Below are 19,666 nucleotides of genomic sequence, written 5' to 3'. Positions count from 1 at the left end.
TTTAATATCCTTGTGTTCCTGTTTTCAGTGAACGTATCAAACCGGTTGTTAGGAGACGATGAAATCAAACTGCAGGTTTCTTTACTCTTCCATTAACCAAAGCTTTATTAATAATTTAAAGAAAAGCATTTTAAAATTGGTTCCTTTTGTCCTGTCAACAGTACATTCAAATCAAGTACTTGATAACATGGAAAAAAGAGAATTCCTCTAAAACATTTTCCCAAATCATTTACAACACGGCAAGCACCAAATATTTACAGTTATTTATAAATCCATCTCTAATAACTTAATAATAAACCCATCTCACACATACAGTAAATCTATCACGAGTACAGACCTGTACAATATACAGTGTGTGTGTGTGTGTGTGTGTGTGTGTGTGTGTGTGTGTGGTGTGTGTGTGTGTGTGTGCAGCAGGCTCAACGGTGGCTTGTTTGGCATTTACACTTAACGTCTCGTCTCCACAAACACCCATGAATGAGCTCCCCGGCGTGTAGAGACCTCTCCGTCACGATCACTGGAATGTAACTTCAGATGATCGGGAGTTTAAACCCTGAATCTACTCTGCTTCTGTCCGTCGATCCAGGGCTCATGAGACAGTGGGTCCACAGCGCGATGTTCAGATGAACACTCGCCCCCGAACATATATACAGACCGCCGCTCCTCCAGCGCTGTGGGGATGGAGCGGCGGTCTGCTGGTGACACGGTGAAGTCCTCTGTGGAGACTCCTTTAAGTGTGGCGGGTGAGACTAAAACATCTGGTGAAGGACCCCGTTCTGCTCAGACCACTTCACATTTCCTCTGAGCCAAATGTGTGATTCAGTGTCCATCTGACCCCACCGGTGCTCTGACAGCGTTTCCTGTTCACTCTCTTTCTACTGTGCTGTTACTGGGAACCGGGGGGGGGGGGGGGGGGGGGGAGGAGGAGGAGGGGATTCATCCCCCGACGCTGCTGGTTGAGCCGTGTTTCTGGGGGTCATTCAAAGTCCTCTTCGTACTCGTACTCGTCCAGCTCCAGGTTGCAGTGTGGACTGGGGATCTGGAAGAAGTGTCTCTTCAGACCCAGCTCGGTGGAGATGTGCTGCCCTAAAGGACTCAGAGGGTTGTCGTACCTACAAGGACACACGGAGGGCAAGGTCATTCAGACACGGCCGACCTGCTGCAGGAACGCTAAAGAAATACATCGACGCGCTGGAAATGTGCATCTTCACTTTTATACTGGGAGTTGGAGAAGATCAATACAAACAAACAATGAAACCACCGGCAGCTGGTTAGCTTAGCACAAAGACTGGAAACGGAGGGGAACAGCTAGCCTGACAAAGTGTAGAAACTAACCCCTGTGAGACCACAACCTGTCATGTTTACACTAACAACATAGAACGGTTCATTGGTGAGCTACAGAGGTGCTGATTGGTTGATTTTCTCACAGAGCGTGGCTATAACTCTGTCCCCTGTTTCCAGTGTCTAAGCTGAGCTAAGCTAACTAGACCAGGCAGTAGCTTTAGATATCATAGTATGAGAGTGGTGTCGATCTCTTCTGACTCTTGGCAATGAAGCATTAAAAAAAAAGAAAAAAAAAAGCAAAGTTCCCAAATTGTCGAGAGATTCCTTTAACGAGGTTTTCAACTGGAGAGTACAAAGGAGCGACACATGGAGGCTGGACAGAAAAGGAAAAGAGAACAACAGAAACCGTCTGACTCCCAGCTCTAAGACGTGACCACAGACACATGTAGTCTCTGACAAAACCACTATCTGCTGTCAACGGGGGGCTCGGGGTGGAGGGGGTGGAGTAGAGGCCAGGAGTGGGTTTAGGACTAGAGAGGAGGAGGAGCAGGACACCGAGTCCCTGCTCAGGGTCTTACCTGCTCTGTTAGCAGCCTGTCTTTAGGAGTCGGCGGTGTTCCTAAAACCGCCACACAACATAGCGGTCAACGGCCGTCTACCACTGAGTCACTCTGCTGGACCCGACACATCCTGAACCACCGCCTCTCATCCCTCAATCATGTGGAACACAGCGCTGGTGACCGTGCTAATGTTTGTACTTACAATAGCTTACTCAATACGCAGGGCCTGTATTTATCAAAGTTACAATTAGCAACGCTGTATAGTAAAAAAATAAAGATATTAATGAAGCAATGAACTGCTACTGACAGCAAAAATGTAGTAATAATCTTTAAAAGCAACTTTAAGTGATCACGTTTATCACCTCGAGCAGGAACAGCCAATCAGAGACAAGGATCCTCTACATCTGCCATATTGATCATGCTTTATATAAATCATTTATATATTTCAATATCTTATTCTGCAAAAACACACAATATTCTATTCTTAAAGAAGTGTGTGTGAAATCCTTTTTTCCCTCCATGATGTAATATAATTATACTTTACTAATGGGGATGAAGTTATATATGAATATGTATAGTGTACAAATAGACGGGGTACAGTATGACGTTTCAGGTGAAGGGGTGAACTTACGCGTCGGCACACTGATCGTTGGCGGCCTCCTCGGCCACCAGGATGTCGTACTCCTCCGCAGCGTATTTCTCCCAGTCCGACGCCTCCTGTCCGTCCGTCTCCAGCTCCTTTAGAAACAGGACGAGTAAAGTGATCAAACGCGTCACGGCGCTCGCTCTCCGGCGTCCCACAAGAGCCGACCCTTACCCGTATGATGGAGAACGGGTCCTTCTGCTCGTGGTCCAGGTACTTCTCGATGTTGAAGAAGGTGTCGAAGAAGATGTGGGACAGCTTGCACCGTTTGAGGTCCCGCAGAGTGATCTTACCTAGACAGGATGAGACCGGGACGGGTATTATTAAACTACTCAGGAGGCTCCCTCATCGAGGAGTGCGACAGCGGTTATGGATGTGATATCTCGTCTATTAATCAAAACTACAAAACAGCTGGGCCACAAATTTGTCTAAATAGGGCTGCAGCAAATCTTTTGCTTTTATTATTTATTAATCTGTCAATCACTTGTATCAATTAAGTGACTCATCTAGTCTCTACGAGTCTAACAAGTTACCGGAGTGCACTGTCAAGTTCTCAAATAAGTTTGGCTGAAAAAACACAAAGATATTCTATTTATAAAGATGTGAAACGAGATCGGCAGCACATCCTCACACTGGAATTCTTACCGGATCAATGATGTGAAATGCTCGTCCGCGTTTCCAAATACATCAGTTTCCTCTAACCGTGTTGAAACAGTGAGGCTGAACGGAGCTGATTCTAAACAGCCCAACCCTCTCATGCAGCTGAAGCCCGATCACCTTCACTTTAAGCCTTCAAATGTGGAACTCCCAGAGCCTGAAGAGCCTGAAGTTAAAGACGTCTGATTTGCCTCAGGAGAAGACACGAACGTGCTTTCAAAGTCAACCCTGAACCCAACAGATAGACGTGTTACGTTGGGCCTGAAATGAAGTGACTTAGTAGATCTTCTAGCTCTCACAAGTCCTGCTTTCTGCTTTTGAACGAGGGGAGAAGAGACTCTCGATTGATGAGAGACTGAAGTTCAGCGTTCCACGACCGCGGCGTTTAAGACGTCCTCTGGTCTGTTTGTGGAAACTCTGCCAGACTCATGTGATCTGCATGTTATGCTGTCATCTAATGCAACGTCTCCATCTCCAGCTAGTGCCGAAGCTCATGAGCCAGAGATCATTAAATGAGACATCTTAACACACTCATAATCTCGTGAATGTGTTGTGCTGGTGGGGGGGGGAAACATCAGCCTGAAATAAGAAGTTGTTGCATCTCATATTACTCCGCTCCACTAGTACAGCATACCAGCAGGTCGACAGAGGGTCACGGTCAGCTGTGGCTCTCAGTACTGAACATGCATGGCGTCGCCGTGGAACAGTGGGGGGGGGGGGGGGGAGTAAAGCTAAGTGCTGGAGGGAGGGAACTTGTTGACAGTGTGGATGACACCAGCAGCTGGCATCAGTCAGTCCGTCTCTCATCTGTACGGTTTCCTGTCGCCGTTTAAATAAAAGGAACCTGTTCAGACTTTCTGGTGGGTGTGTGTGTGTGTGTGTGTGTGTGTGTGTGTGTGTGTGTGTGTGTGTGTGTGTGTGTGTGTGTGTGAACGTAAAACGGGTCTGACCTTCGACCTCGGGCTTGACCAGGTCGAGCATTTGGCAGAGGCAGTCCTCGAAGGGGAGGGGCTCGATGGCCATGGTCTCCAGCCTCTGGCACTGGTCCTCGTAGAAGTACTCCAGCTCGTACATGCTGAGCACGCCGTCCCCGTCCAGGTCCATGCAGCGGAACCAGTACTCGATACTGGACACGGGGAAAGAAAGGCGCGCGTGAGTGAAGGACAAAGGCTTCGCAGAAACAGGAGATGCGATCGGTGTGGCTTGCGAGTCCGCGGACCTGGTGTCGGTCTTCTTGTCCTCCTCGGAGATGAGGAACCAGACGAAGTCAGAGTAACTGAGCCGCCCCTCCTTGTGCACCTTCCTGTCTCTGGAGGAACAAACCCACACGGTTACTAGTGAAACACAAGAGCACAGCTCGGGCCTCCGTTAACCTCCTCTACATTCTTCACTCACCTCGTTACAGTTCCTGAGAATAGTCTCTCAATCATCTTCTGGGAGATGGCTGGAAAGACACAGCAAAGAGATAACTTACAATCCAGACTTCTGGGGATAAAGTTCTCTCATACAACAGCGATCTCAGTTATCATGCAATATTATTCACAACACATGCAGTCCATTCTCACGGACTGTAAATCCAGACTGGCGAGAGAAAGCTCTCTCTTTTTTTTTTTTTTTTTTTAATCTCGACAACACTATAAATCTTCCGGTCATCGTTCTGACCGTACGGCGGTGGAAATTGTCCCAGACGTGGCGTCACTGGAGCGGAGTATAAACGCTGCTCTCTCATTGATCTTGTGTCTCATTTCCCCTCTCTCACTCACAGACCATCAACCAGGAACATGTGGCGCTGAGTGTGTGTGTGTGTGTGTGTGTGTGTGTGGAGGACGGGTCTCATGGACGGGTTTGTGTGAGAGCAGTAAAATAAAAATAAAGAACAATAAGGTTTACGGACGCCGTTTACGTCGGCATTGGTCCTTTGAACTGCGAGTGTATGATTGTGAGATGTACGCTTCATCCAAATACAGCAGGTCCTGCAGATCCGGGTCTGAGCAGTGAGGCTCGTGCACACCTTGGTCGTTGTGCTGCGCCAGGTCCTTCTGGTCTATGTAGAGGTCGTGGTCTGTGTCCAGCTCCCAGAACTTGCAGTAAATAACGTAGAAATGTTCGTAGGAGAAGAACTCGGTCAGCTGGTTCACATCTTCTTCCTGCTCCAGCAGCGCCAAATTCTGGGAGAGAAGAAGAAAAAAAGAGAGAATAAGAGTTACAGCCTTGAGAAGTTTTTTGTGTTATTTATGATCAATACACTCTTAATATCAGACATATTGCTCATGATGGTTTACGGCCGGCTTCCTTCACTTTTGCGCCGCTGTACTTGGTGTAGTTGTACTTGAAACAGCTTTAAAGTGTAACGCGGAGTAGAATAAGGTGGTTGAGATGACGTGATTAAACCGTCGACATGTCTACAACATGTCTACAACATGTCTCATTATCTGACCCTGCTTTGGTTTGGCTTCATTCTAGTGAAGCTGCCATGTTCCCAGATTCCCATCAATTTCCCAACGATGACTTTGGTGAGAACAATGTTTTCATTACAGAAGCAAATTATGACCCATATACAAAAATAACAGAATTTACCCTTTAATAAAGCGTACATTATTAACAACATTAAAAAAGTGATTTTGAAGTATTAGTTTATTAAGATTTCTACTAAATGATTCTTAAGCCCGGTTTATCTCCAACAATCTGTTTCTAAACGACACCGTTAGTAAAACACAATACATCTTAGTATGTATTTGTAGTCATACCTGAAGAAAATTACTTTTCCTGAGCTCCGAACACGTTAACTTTCCAGTCCATGAACGGTTGGCGTTGTAGAATATCCTCTGAATCACCTGCAACAACGGTTGACAGCGTCATCGTTTATAACTCAATAGAACATGATCAACGCAGTGCCACTGTGACGCGTCACTACCACTCATTATGCGGTATTAATGCGCAGGTATATCGGGGTTATGGGAGCGTACCGTGGTGATGTACCGCGAGTGGAAGTCCGGCGCCTCCTTCAGGAAGGCCAGGCCTGCGTGCGAGTTCACCACATCCTGGATAGATGAAGTAGAGTCAGCTCACTCTGTCTCTACTGCAACATCTGCCTCATCTCCACAACAAACCCCTCACGACTAGCAAACGCAAATGCAAGAGGACAACGCGGTGACACGCTGTGCCTACGACAATAACAAATACCTAAGTTCACACAGATTCTGCCGTTACTTTTCAGAGACGAGTCAAATGCTAACGCACACGTGGCAGTTCTCTTTTTGGTCGACAGAACACATGACGATCAGAGCAGCTTAAACGCACGCTTATTCAGACACTGAGACGTCGGCGTCGATCCGCATCACTCGGTCCAGCCGTACGCTTTATGAATTGTGCCGTGTAAAGAAAAGGCTCCGGGCTCCGTTTGGCTGAGGCCATCGTCACATTTGAATGTTTCTTTGAAGGCGCAGAGCACTTGGTGGACCGGTTTTGGGATCGGCTCAAAGTCTTTTCCGATTTGACAGCGAAGCGGCCAGAGAGCAGACGCTGGCTGGTGACTGCTCCTAACCGTCTCTCTCCTCATGCCACGATGCCACGGGGGGGGGGGGGGGGGGTGACTGTAGCTACATGCTTGCCATGAAACACCCCCCTGTGTCTTTCTTCTTTATTCTACCCGCTTCCCTTTCTGCCGGGGAGGAGGAGGAGGAGGAGGAGGGGGATTGTTGACATAAATGCGAAGGCGGCAATGAAATTAAAAGGCCTTATTTCGGGGCAGCCGTCGTGCCTCCTTGACTCTTAGTGTGAGAAATTAAATCATAGAGAAACACATAAATCACAGGGCACAGGAAACAGGCGGGGACAGTCAAATCTACTCCACTGCAATCCGCCTTTCATTCATCAAAACAGTCAGAGGCGATTCGCTGAGCAGGGACCATACAAATTAAACGGCGGGTGCCACAAGGCATCTCTGCCGGTATGCTAACGGCCGCTCCTGGCAGCATGAAAATGAGTCGGGTGGAGGGCGGGGCCCGCCGCGGAGCACCAACAGCTTGTCAGAGGGAATGAGAACACAAACAGCCAGCACAGCAGGTCCACATGGCCGGACTGACCAAACACACTTATGGAACCGTTTGATAAAACCTGAATCCATGACTTCTAGGATTCTTTTGGTGCTATAATGTGTGCGTCACATTTCCATCTCCACCCCTCCCCCGGTTCATTTCTGCTGAGGTCACCGATACTCCCCCCCCCCCCCCCCACTGTGTTACCGGCTAACAGTAACGTCCCTGAATCAGTCCTTGGACACGTGAAAAAGCACCGCTCCGAGCAGGGCGGCCCTAAAATGAAGTCCAGTTTGCGCTACCCAAGCCAACGCAATGCCGCCATGCACCGCGGTCGCCAAGTCCGGCCCTCTCCCTGGGTGAGCTGCGGCCGTACCTGCAGGAATGGAATAAGGTCGTCTTGTTCCAGGTAATTACAGCCAGGCTTGGCCAAGAGGTGCACGAATTTAGAAGCGTCGTCGTGACAGGTCTGCAGAGTTCTGGAGAAGAAAAGAGAGAACAGATGGTTGCAAGGTTACTCCCTCGTTTCGCTCTTGTGTTCTCTCTATTCTTTTTTTTCTTTAAATCATTCTTTCATGAGCACAAGTTTGAAATTGTTCCCCTCATAAAAGTGCAAGTGCAGGTATAATGCATTCTGAAATTAGGATTCTGAATCGCTGCCCGGTGATTACGAGCGTCTGTTGTGGCCTCTCGTCTAAGAACGGCTCAGTCATGAGCTCGAGTCGAAGGCCAGGTCGACCCGGTTCTCTTGAGGCTGGAGCATTAATACAAGAGCATGCCTGTTGCAGAACAACAGCATTCTGCAGCTAAGAGCACATTACAGAAAGCCCTGCGGCGCTCCTTTCGATTTCACGCAGAACGACGGCGAATAGATGTCTTCATTCAAATGACCGTAAGGCCGGCGACTTGTCCCGTGTGAGCGTTTGTGATCGGTGACTTCTGTTCACAAATGAGAAGGATAACGTGGCGATCGCAGAGCGCCTGTACTCTCAGCGAGCGCTCGTCATTGTTCACAGGGGGCCGTGCGAGTGCACCAGTGAGGATGAGAGGAGCCATTGTCTTACTTTCTCCACATAGCCACGAACTTGTGAACGGACACGAAGCCGGTCCTGTCGCCTCCAGCCGAGCAGAACAATGGCATTTTCCAGTAGAGAGGACACTCAGAGGCCTGGGGAGACAAGAAAGCAGAAGAGTTGGGGAAGAGTGTGGTGTGGTGGAGATCTCTAATGCAGAAAAAAACGCTGTCACTTCTCTCTTCACTCAGGTTCCTCTCAGGCCACTGCTCGCATTCATCATTTATAAAAGATCATTTGCCGGGCGGCAGCTGCACCTCCAACGCTCCAAAATCACATTCTCACCTTGGCGACCTTCCCCATGTCCTCAATGGTGGCCCTTTCATTTGGGAATTGGGAAAATGTTTTCTCAATTTTGGAAATGAGGCCGTCGATGTTGACGCTGGCTTGGGGCCGGCCCTGTGGGAAGTAGAACTTTGGAATGCTTTCGCTCAGCGCTGTGGCGACGGGCTCCTGCGTCCTCACCTGCGCCTGAGACAAAACACACAGAAATGCACCGTTAGCCACCGACGCTAGCGAAGGCTAACGCCGCTCAAGCATTCCAGAGAGGCTAGCCTCGACACGGCTGGAACGACCAGCACACCTCCCAGCAGCCCTCGGCAGCTAGTAGTTACAGCTATTATCCATTTATCTGTAACCCTGTATTAGAAGTTAATAGATTGTCACTCAGTAATAGCTTTAAATTAGGATGTGTCACGAGACATTAATGTGTGCCGAATGCTTTGACTGACATCGACCGTGTTAATGTCATCCGTTTATCAAATTAGAGTGTAAAGGGCTGGGGACTAGATAACACTAGATAAGGCAGAGGACATCATCTATAAATAACATTTAAATATAGGAATCTACTTACGGATGTACTGGTCTAGATAAACACAAGCATTACAGAAATAGGTGGCGGGGATGACTCATCCTGAGTATCAGTCATTCGTCATGACTGGAGAACTATTGTCACAATAATGTTTAATTAAGAAGTATACTTTAGTCTTTAACCGCATGATGAGTAATCTACCCGGACACAAAGAGGGTCTAAACAACACGAGATGTGGCGACAAACGTCAACCACACAATGTGAGTGACTCATGTTTACAGAGGCTGTGAAACTCCTCCTGCTGCGATCCGTGGAAATGATGAACTCAACAGATACCGACTGGATCTTTAATAAGCACAAGGTTCTCTTAATGACCGCATTCGTCAAGTAAATCAATCAATTCCCAGGAGACATTTTGACAACATAGATAACATTACTGATGACGCCAGTGTTCCAGGAAGCCACGACTGAGTCAACGCACACGGAACGGACTCCACTGCAACTTCATGATGCAGAACGTGTTCCCTTAGAATAAAGAGCGAGAGAGAGACGCCTTAAAGTTTCAGTAAATACATCAATACAAATGTATCGACATGTTAATATTAAAATAATAATACCAGCAACATGGTGCAAAAAAAAACGGTGAATATGCAAACAATGCAGCAACAAATTGGTCAAATGTAAACAGGAATTAGAACGTCAGTATATGATGTATATCGTATTTACATAGAGGATTGAATGGATGTGGATCCTAGGTTGAACAGAGTACAGATTAAAGGCAAGTAGCAGACAGCAGTCGTCAGTGGCGGCCCTGGAGAGAGGAGCCGGGCTGTGTGGGTGTTAGCTTTGAACTGGAGCGCTGCGGTGTGGGTTTAGGGCCTTTTAGCTGCGCGTCGTTACAAGAAATATCACTGAGCTGAACCTTTTTTTAAAACCTTCCAATACAACACAGCACGGAGACATTCCTGTGCTTTGGTTGCCTCGACATGGAAACCAGTGTCTCAACACTGGGCCCGTGTCTTTCTGCGAGGATACATCTCATTCCAAAGCAGTAGGATTTACTACACCAACCGAGCACAGCCGACACCCTGTGAGGAGATCTATTCATTGGTGAAACATCTCCTTGGTGTCTTGCTGGAGAGGACGTGAGTCGGTGAAGCTGTACACTGACTAAAAACAGCGTGAGCAGAGCACGCTTCACTCACAGCGCCATACCCAAAGACTATTCACACGACTGATTTGCCGTACAGTACGGTCTCCATGGCCTCATAAACACGCCCACACAGGCTACGACACACAAAATACCATCTTGTTGTTTTTTTGGTGCAACACATTCTACCAATTGTTCTCACGTCTGGCTAGATTTGACAAAGCCTACATATAACCATCGTGAAATCCTTCAAACTATAGGAGAACATAAGGGGGCTAGACCTAGCCTTATCCACTCCTACAAGATAAGAGTCAACAGTGAATGAAATGGTTTCATCTGCTCGTTTCAACCTCAGACACGATGAATGCTGCTGCTCCTCTCTGTCCTGTGTGCTGGTGTCAGCCGTGGCTATAAAAGGACATAAACATGTCCCGCTGCCCTGCCCCGCCACCGTCCCCTCTGTCTCCCGCTACATGCTAACCGCTAGCAGAGCTCTTGAGCACAACCGCTAAGCCCCGTGACATTTTTGCCCGTTCACGATGATGTGGTGTGGAAAAGGACAGTAAAGCGGCTGAGCACAGCATACCACACAAGATGAAGCACCCCCCCACCCCTCCAACAACCGCGGCTCACGTTTCATATTTCTTGGCACAAATAGAAGAATACTCTGACCCCAGACCACCCGCAAAAAGTGGATACGACTGCACAACAATCGCATTGTTACGCGGCGCGGCAATGTGCGTAAGCTGGTTGATGAACATCGCCGTGGGAAAGTGATGCAGCTCATTTGTCCTCGATGTGCAGCTTCCTATAGTTCCACTTTATAAAGACGGTGAGAGTGAGGAACGGGCAGCATTGCTGTAACTCAAACAGGCCTGTAGCATAGCAGACATGCACCAATGCAAGCCGAATACCAAGACACGAAGCCCACAAATACCAGTCCAGGTTACTGGGCCGGCCCACCGGCCCGTGCTAGAGGGTACACTCATACACTCAACACCTGCCTGTCCTTGCTGGAAGGCTCTGAGCCGCTTCTTGAACCGAGAGGGCAGAACAAAGTCACAGCCGCGTGCCAGCAGGGCCAACTCCTTCCTCAGGTCCGGGTCCTGACGCAGAGACAGCTCCCTCATCCTCATCCTCGCTCCGGACAGGACGGGGAAGACATGCACACGCGGAAACGCAACCCTCACTCCGGCGGTATCCTCCGGACTGCGTGAATCACTTGGTGGCGGTGAGCACTGTGAGAGAAAGGCAGCGGCGGCGGCGGTGGAAGTCCTCTGTGTCCCTGTGATTGTCCTCTGTCAGAGTGAGAGCCTCTTAATGCAAGGGAGCAGCTGCTACTGTGACTCTCTCTCTCCCATTCCAGATCTGGTCGCACAATCTCAGCTCTGCCTGCTGCTGCTGTTGCTCTGTCCCAGTCCCTACACAACATGCACGTACACACACACACACACACACACACACACACACACACACACACACATGTACGCCGCACAGGGTCAGGGAGCCCTTGCCTCAAAGCCGGTGGGGAGATAAGAGGCGGCAGGGTGTTTGTGTGTGGGAGTCACTTAGTGTACGTGTGGGATGGGAGGGGTGTGTGCAATGGATCTGCCCTTTCCAGTTTGCATTCCTCCACGCTCATGGAAGGTTATGCAAAGAGACAGACCTGTTGTTGCGGCTTGCAGCAGCCAAATGAGGGATGTGCCTCAACGCCGCGATGACACGCCGCTCGTGTTCACCGGCTTCCTCTCTGAAACGCCCCCAACGCGGCCAAACGCGCCGCCTGTGCTCTGAGGCCTGCAAACTGGACCCCCCCTTCCCTCTGGACGGTACAGACGGACGCTAATGGGGAACATTCTAAATAAAACCCCTGAAGTGATGGAATGTGATTTCAGACACATGCTAATTCTGCCTACATCTGTCACTAAAGAACAACCGGCAGACAAAATAACCTTAATGAGGCGCTGGAAAATCTGATAAAACACAACCACGGCATGACTGCTTTAGAACAGACAACCAGAGAGCAGGTCACACACATACATCCTCAACAACTATTCTGCATCTCATCTAATGGTGGTCTTTGTTTTGCCTTCCCGTTGCAAGACTGGGCTGCCAGCCATTCCACGTCTTATTATAGTTGATGGGCAATATGGGGGGGAAGGGGGGGGGGGGCATGTCAAATTCAAAGAATGATGACCAAACAAGTCTGCGCCTATTAAAAGCACCAGTAAGGACGGTTTGGGCAATCCAAGAAACTGGACCTGGAAAACAAGTGTGTATCTTTAGTCTGCTTCCGGTTGCTGCTGTCCTGGAGTGATGGCAATTACACCAATTCACCACAAACACGCTGATCTAACAGCTCCGGGGTCGCCCGTACGTACGGAGAGCCTCACGCCCGCCGACATCCCGCTGCTGATGTGAGCGTTGATTAAACAGAAACGGTTCAGAGATGTCCACATCAGCAGGCTGTGTAAACAAGCCCGTGTTTTTATGGTTAATGCCATTGTTATTTCACACAGAAAGTGAAAGAACGGCCGCATTATTTTTAGATGACGGGATCACAAAGTCAACGGTTTTCCACGGGTTTCTGCTCGAGCCCACTTCCTGTTATCCTCCACACAGGACGCTGCACGCGCTCGATAAGCCGCTCGCGTGACGGCTTCTTTGCGCCGGCTGCCTTTTGTTCACGCTCATCAATTCAAACCAAACATGGAAAGGAAAGCACTGAGGCCAAAAATAAAAAAAAAAACACACACGGGGAGATCACAACTGTCAACGCACACGGAACACCGTTCTGTCCGACCTTGTGTCGGAGCAAACAAAAAGACGCGTGTTTCGCAACACGGCGAGGATAATGATGTGCTTGTTTACATACGAGGCAGCGGTCCCGTTAGTCTTTTAAAATCAAGGCACATGTGGTGTGAACAGCAGGGAGGGGGCTGAGGAAACTACTTTCTCACACCCCCAAACCGGGACCCTAACAGGAAGTGCACTGCACGTTCATGCACACACACACACACACACACACACACACACACACACACACACACACACACACACACACACACACACACACACACACACACACACACACACGCTGTATATGCGCTTACGCATGTGCCATAGGGGCGCTATTGTACATTGATATCTGGCCGTTGAAATACAGTTTTGTATTTCGGCAGTACTTTACGAAGGAAGGAGCGAGCCTCTTTACTCGTCGTCTTTGTCATGACTGCTAACCGTTAGCTTGCTGACAGGTTCTGTCAAAAAGAGCTCCGAGCGTCATAGCTGGAAAAACACACACACAGGTTCTGAACATAAGCTTCCTGCAGGACGATTTGAAGTGTGAGCTTGTTAAGTACCATGTACTGTGATGTACTGTGGTGTACTGTGGTGTACTGTGATGTACTGTGGTGTACTGTGATGACATTTTGATGCAAAAAAGACTCTGATACATTTTAAATATAAGGCTATTTGGCATAAGACAAGAGATAAATGAACATTTAACATCGGGACTGTAAATAAACCTCGTCACTAACCAGATCATCTCTGGGTCATCATCGCAGACAGGCTGTCCAAACAACACACTCTAGTGGGTCACTGTGACGAAAACACGAGGAACTCAGACTGACCCCACAGCGTGTCTAACCTGTAAACTGTTAATCTGATTTGTACAGAAACATGTGTCCAGTCATGTCCTCTTATTACATAACACGAGAGATCATACCTGACTATTGGCAAGTCCCAGCAGTCAGACGACTATTCACAAGTTGCTGAGGTTGTATTTTATTTGAGGCCGTCGACACTGTTGTTATAAAACTGTGATGTTCAAGAGACAGCATGCAGGGCGGGGGGGTGGGGCAAAGCGATTAAAACTCCCCCAGCGGGCTTTCCCAAACTGTCAATACAAGCAAACGCAACGTCCCACACACACCGCGTTCAGCCGGCCTCAGTATCTGCATTACTATCATCATTGAACCAGCTACACCACAGTACATCCACACCGAGGTGACCCAGACCAGCGGGGTAGAGTCACAGCCGGTTCGCAGCGCCGACGCTGCCGTGAAATCCAGAAAAGCTCCGGCCCGATCCGCCGCAATCGGATGTCTGAGACCGGGATTTGGGACACACGTGAACGTGGGCCATAAATAGGCCCGATTGACCGACAACACGGCGGGGCTCGGGAAGGCCGACGAGTAGAGGACGATGCGAGCGGATCGGCTGGGCCTGCGTAACAGAAATAACGCAGGAGCTATCGTAGGGGTTCGATGGAAGATCTATGGAGTCCACATGGAACCAGAAGTGGAGCAAAGGGTCAGAACACGAAAGAAGGAAGCTGCAGATAAGGAGTGACAATACTCAGCCTCCCCTTCACTTGAACCACAGTGTTACAGTAAACACTGTGTAAACATGCAAAGAGCTTAAAGTGAATATTCCCTAAAACCTAGAGGTTTGCAAAGATGATATTAAACATTTATGATGACTTTTTCCTACAAGTGTTTACAATCCAGGAAAGTGATTTCATGTTTCCAGGGTTTTCACTACAGTGAGAGTCCAACTGATGTGGCTGTATGAGTGCTAAGATAACATAAAGCTGCACAAACAACAGGTCAATTGAGACGAATGACAACAGGGTATGGAAATTAAAGCTATTAGATAACTTTTCAGAAAGCTAGACGACAACAAAAACAACTGGAATAGTTGACACGGTGCTTTGGTGCCCCAGAAATATTGGTAAAATGCATAGGCAGATAGCCACCTCATATTTCTTTGTGCCGCCTCACATAAGGCCTGGATCAACTGATTCCGAGCTGAACCCCAACGTTTGCGATCGAACACTGACACCGATAAATTCCCACGACTCCAAAATAAAAAGGACTTGTGTGAAACACGCTTAAGACCTGGTTCTGTCTGACGGGTCAGGCGACCGATAACGTGACCCTAGACCCTTTGCTTCAAATAGCTTCAATGTTGCCGAGCCCGAGCGAGCGCCTTACAGAAATACATGTTGTGAAATAACCGGTGATCCTAAATGCGGACGGCTGAGAACTGAAGAACAAAACAAACCCTCAAAGTACATTTATTTATACTGAGCTATAGTGCTGAAGCTATTGAGGGTCTCTGTGTGACCTATTGCACACAGGACATTTCAGCTGCTGAGCTACATGGCAGAACCTGAAAGCCAGGCCTTTATAGGAAGCAGCCAGTTACTGTACACAGTGCACATGACACATCTATGACCACATGCCCTGACAATGAGCAGCAGCTAATGGAAGTTGTTTCAGAGAAAATGACAGAGGATGAATGTGCTGCCACGCCTCATCTCACTGGCAGAGTTCTGGGTGTCTAATGCCAACACAAGGGAACCAAGGCTATCTATATCGGTGTCTGGTGTCAAAGTCGGACCAGCTGTTCCAGGCTGCATCAGCGCGACATAAATTGAATTTTTGAGTAATCCTTTGAAGAATGCATCTGTATGCGGGAATTCATTTTGTCGTCTTAAAATAGGAGCATTACTTTGTACGACCTCACAATCCCTTTAATGTTGAGTGACACAGTGAGGCCACATGCCGTGACACACGTCACAGGAGAGTATACGCAAAAGGGTCCAGCAGTTGCTTTTTATGAATCTGTGGTGAGGGGGTGGCATTGGGGGGGGGGGTGGCAAATGTATACATCTGTAAAACCTCTTACTGCTCCGCCATGAGGGCTCATATGAAACAGGAACACTCTTGGTAAAGACTCAAAGCCAATCGATCACCGCTGTGAGAAAGAGAGAGACCGGCATGCTACTGCAATGCCTTTTACATCCTTTGTTCCAGCAATGAATCATTTCTCAGTGGGTCACAAAAAGGCCTGGAAACACTGTGTTTGTATCACCACCTAGACCTGAGACATCCGGGTGAACGGAGGAGCCAGAACTGGAACGGATGTTTCATTCTGATGCGTTTTAGGTCTGAAGCATTATGGACTTCTTCTAGTTGGTTAAAAAAAAATATGCTTTATGAGAAACCTATGAAGTTTGCTTCTGACACACTTATAATATCATTATGTGAATTATGCAAATAGGTATTCTACACTTTTGGACTGTTGGTGTTGTGGATCTGGTTGGTAGTAATTTGTGGTGCCTTGTAAACCCATGCAGGCTACGTATAGTTATCTGCATTACACAACGTAACAGAAGAGGATCATCTAGCCCTCCAGCCCTGGTGCTCCAGTCAGACAGAGAGACGTCTCACCGGCGACCACTTCAACGTCTTTAGCGTGTCAACAGCACGTCGAAGGCGGAGCCTAAGAGCACTCGCTACGCTCACAACTTCTTATCTTGACAGAGCCCTCCAACAGACTCACAAAACATTCGCTTTTTAGCCTTTTAACTGCTTTGTCCAGCTTCAATTCTATAGTCGAAGCAGCCCAAAGCAAAAAGAAACAGGATTTACATGAAGCCATAATAAGATCTGCCCCACACGCACTGAGCGGAGCAGCCAGAGTGGCAGCGATAGGCTCGCTTCAGACACGCCCACCTCTCATACCACACTAATTCTTGGGCGAGGCCTGAACATTTGGAAAGTATTTGCCTAATAATCACAGCATATGCCTTCAGACATGGAGGCTCCACTGTGATAGTGCAGAGTGGACAGCCCCTCCATGCCTTTGATCTGGTTGGCTACTCAGCAGCCCCTTGTGGCAAGCCGTAGAAAATAGAGACCCCAGAGGATACATTAGGGCCAACGTTGAGAAGCTAGAAATTGGAATCTGTAAACGGTTGGGATGGACAAAATAAACTGATTAAAGCCTGTGAGTGTGGGATTTAAAATATGTCCAACTTAGGGGGGGGGTTAGAGTTAAAGAAAGACACTGGTACCAACAAGAAGGACGCTATAATCACATGGAAAAACATATCAACCACAAACTCAGTAACTCAGTCCATGCTATGTCTGGTGCACTATGCCGGAGCACTTAGCAATGATCTTAAACAGCGGCTACGTTTAGCTCTCTTTCACAGCAGGCCTGTCATAGTAGGAAAAGCACCAGTGTTACTAATAACGTTAATATTGGCTTCACTTTATTCAAATACACCAATAGGCCACGACAGCGCGTCAGCATGCACAATACCAGGGCCCTGAAATAGAAGCAGCTGTCTGTCATTTAGAACGGTGCTTTTTACACTATAACATGTTAAAACGTCTTATATCTTATTAATCGGTATTTGTGCAACCGTAAGCATATATAACGTAGGGTTAGGTATACGTTATGGTTAACAGTGAAACTCAAACAGGTCCTCATTTCCTTGGTCAAAGCAAAGTAAACAAGCAAGCGTCTGCATGCTTGTTGTTCAGGCGGTTGTTGGCTTGACAGACATGGAATTCATTCTAAGCTATTGTATTGGAATGCATTCGATTAGCACAGGTGTACCGAAGAAAACACAACATAACCATTTAAAACCTATGTGATGAAGATGAAACGTACGTTGCAAAATAATGCACTATTCCCCGTCTCTACCTGCGCCTCAGACTTTACTGCTAATGCCTGTTGCAAAACCAACAAAAGCTAAAGAAAGACTCAGATTGTGCAACACACCCTTAGGTCATGGGTACCTCAGGTGGCTCCGGCGAGAAGGCCGACACTGCGGGACACGCCTCGTCTTCTGATGTTATTAAGAGCAACCTGACATGGTTGTCCCCGCGGCATGATCTTGTAAGAACCTCTGAATGTTGTTCGAACATGTAAAACCGCTTCAGTTTGGATACGGTCTTTTGAATTATGTCGATTGGGCTGCGTGATAAGAGAACAGTTTGAATGTTGTTCGATATCAGTGGAGAACTTGCCTTTTTCGTGCTGACAGACCTCCGCAGCACCCTGCCGTTGGGTCCGGTCACTCTGGTGTTGCTGCTGCTGCCCGAGGGCAGAGTGCTGGCAGACGGGGGGCCGGAGGGAGTGCCGAGAGGAAGGGGCTTCTTCTCCGCCAGGTTCCTCTGGGACGCCACGTTGTTGTTCTCGTTGAAGGTCAGCGACCTTTTGTCCTGGCCGTCCACGCGCTGTCCGCTTTTGATTACGTCAAGATAGTCTTTGAGCAGCGACTGGGTTGCAGTGTCACTCAACCAGTTGAGAAACAGCTCGTCCACTTTCATCTTCAGAACTGGCTGGAGGACTTGTGGTGACGGCATCTTTGCAGGATCTCGCTGAACGTAACCCTACCTGTGCAGAAATGTAAGAGTTAACACCACAGCACACCACCACTGGGTCTGTAATTCAAACACAGCCCTGAATGAATACAGCTACACTGTATAACCGACGAGATGACCACGTTATTATAAACGCAGTGGCTGATTTGAGTCCTCGGGTGACTGCCCTTGCTTTGAGTGCACACCAACACACCCACTGACGTTATTGAGTTTTAGCGCGAAACGTCAATGCCGGGGAAGCCCACAGGCGAAAGTAAACATGAACACATATCGACCCCGGTATCGTTAGCTATTTTTAAAAACTCCACTATAGGAAATACAGCTGCGTAAAGCCAGTACACACTTAGCTAGCGTCACTTAGCTGCCAGGCTAACGTTAAACACGAGAAGCCGGGGCTTACAGAGTTAGTCCATGTTAGTATGAGATCATTCTATTAGCAACACTTGTTAGCTACGTTAGCTTAGAGCTAACGTTAGCCGGGGTAATTGAAGTACCAACCTTTGGAGTGAATGCACGGTACAGCCAAATGCGTTGAGTTACTACGTTACTTCCTTCATCGGCGCAGCTGTTGCACGCGTATCTGTTTACCTGAATCACAGAAGCATCTCTGTTCCTCCTGCGTTCCTTCCGCCGAGCGAAAGCAAAGCGCACAACAAGTGCTACTTCTCAGGCTCTCGTTCCCCTGGTAACCACAAGGTGTTAACGCGAGATCTTGGTTGCAAGGGCGAGAGTTCATCCTCTGGTTCGTCTCAGCTGTTCCTCCAAGAACATGTCCTCTCACCGCCCACCTGTTCGGAGGGAAGAAGCCCGCTTCCCTGCTGGCTGCGGTGTGTACACATCTATTCCCGCACTCTGTCATTATCTCTGCTGCTACAGTTTTCCTTATTATAAGCCTCGAGTACTCGAGTGGGGAGAAAATAGCATTACCGCGGTTTAAAATACACCCAGTTCTGTTTTAAAACGATAGAAAACAAAGTAATAATTATGCTGCATGACACCACAACAACTACTACTTCTACTAGCCTGCTACTTCTAATGTCAGCTGGTCGAGGTAGAGACGTTTAACAAACTCAAGTTTGGCAATTTAACCTGCCATACAGCACGCTTGATGTGCTTAGTTACTCCACCCCTGCATGTACTGAGTACATCTTGCATGAACACTGTCCATAACGACACTGATGCATGATGCAAGTTGAGACATACTTAGTGAAAACAGTTATATTCATACATCGTGTTGCTGCAGCCCACGTCGCCTACAAAATGAC

General features: G+C 48.0%; 1 protein-coding gene across 3 annotated transcripts; it reads right to left on the bottom strand.

Annotated features, from left to right (window-relative positions):
• Positions 1-87: 87 nt before the first annotated feature.
• Positions 88-19,073, bottom strand: ppp2r3b (protein phosphatase 2, regulatory subunit B'', beta). 3 transcript variants are annotated; one of them, XM_068736661.1, is made up of 14 exons: positions 18,990-19,073; positions 18,045-18,414; positions 8,540-8,725; positions 8,246-8,349; positions 7,558-7,660; positions 6,111-6,185; positions 5,892-5,978; positions 5,156-5,312; positions 4,540-4,588; positions 4,364-4,453; positions 4,095-4,270; positions 2,662-2,780; positions 2,476-2,582; positions 88-1,112 (listed from the first exon to the last, which is right to left on the bottom strand). In XM_068736661.1, exons 2-14 carry the CDS (start codon positions 18,381-18,383, stop codon positions 977-979), a joined length of 1,728 nt encoding a protein of 575 aa, XP_068592762.1. In that variant the 5' UTR covers positions 18,384-18,414; positions 18,990-19,073; the 3' UTR covers positions 88-976. The 3 variants fall into 3 exon arrangements, with proteins under 3 accessions (XP_068592762.1, XP_068592761.1, XP_068592763.1); XM_068736660.1 differs by having other exon boundaries at positions 18,900-19,057; XM_068736662.1 differs by lacking the exons at positions 18,045-18,414; positions 18,990-19,073 and adding an exon at positions 11,220-11,741.
• Between the last annotated feature and the right edge of the window lie 593 nt (positions 19,074-19,666).

This window comes from Cebidichthys violaceus, unplaced genomic scaffold (genome assembly GCF_023349555.1).
Source record: "Cebidichthys violaceus isolate CVI_PGR_0920_01 unplaced genomic scaffold, fCebVio1.0.p SCAF_71, whole genome shotgun sequence".
In the NCBI taxonomy this organism is placed as follows: Eukaryota; Metazoa; Chordata; class Actinopteri; order Perciformes; family Stichaeidae; genus Cebidichthys; species Cebidichthys violaceus.
The sequence above is the reverse complement of the archived record's forward strand: the minus strand, read 5'-3'. Positions and strand labels throughout refer to the sequence as shown.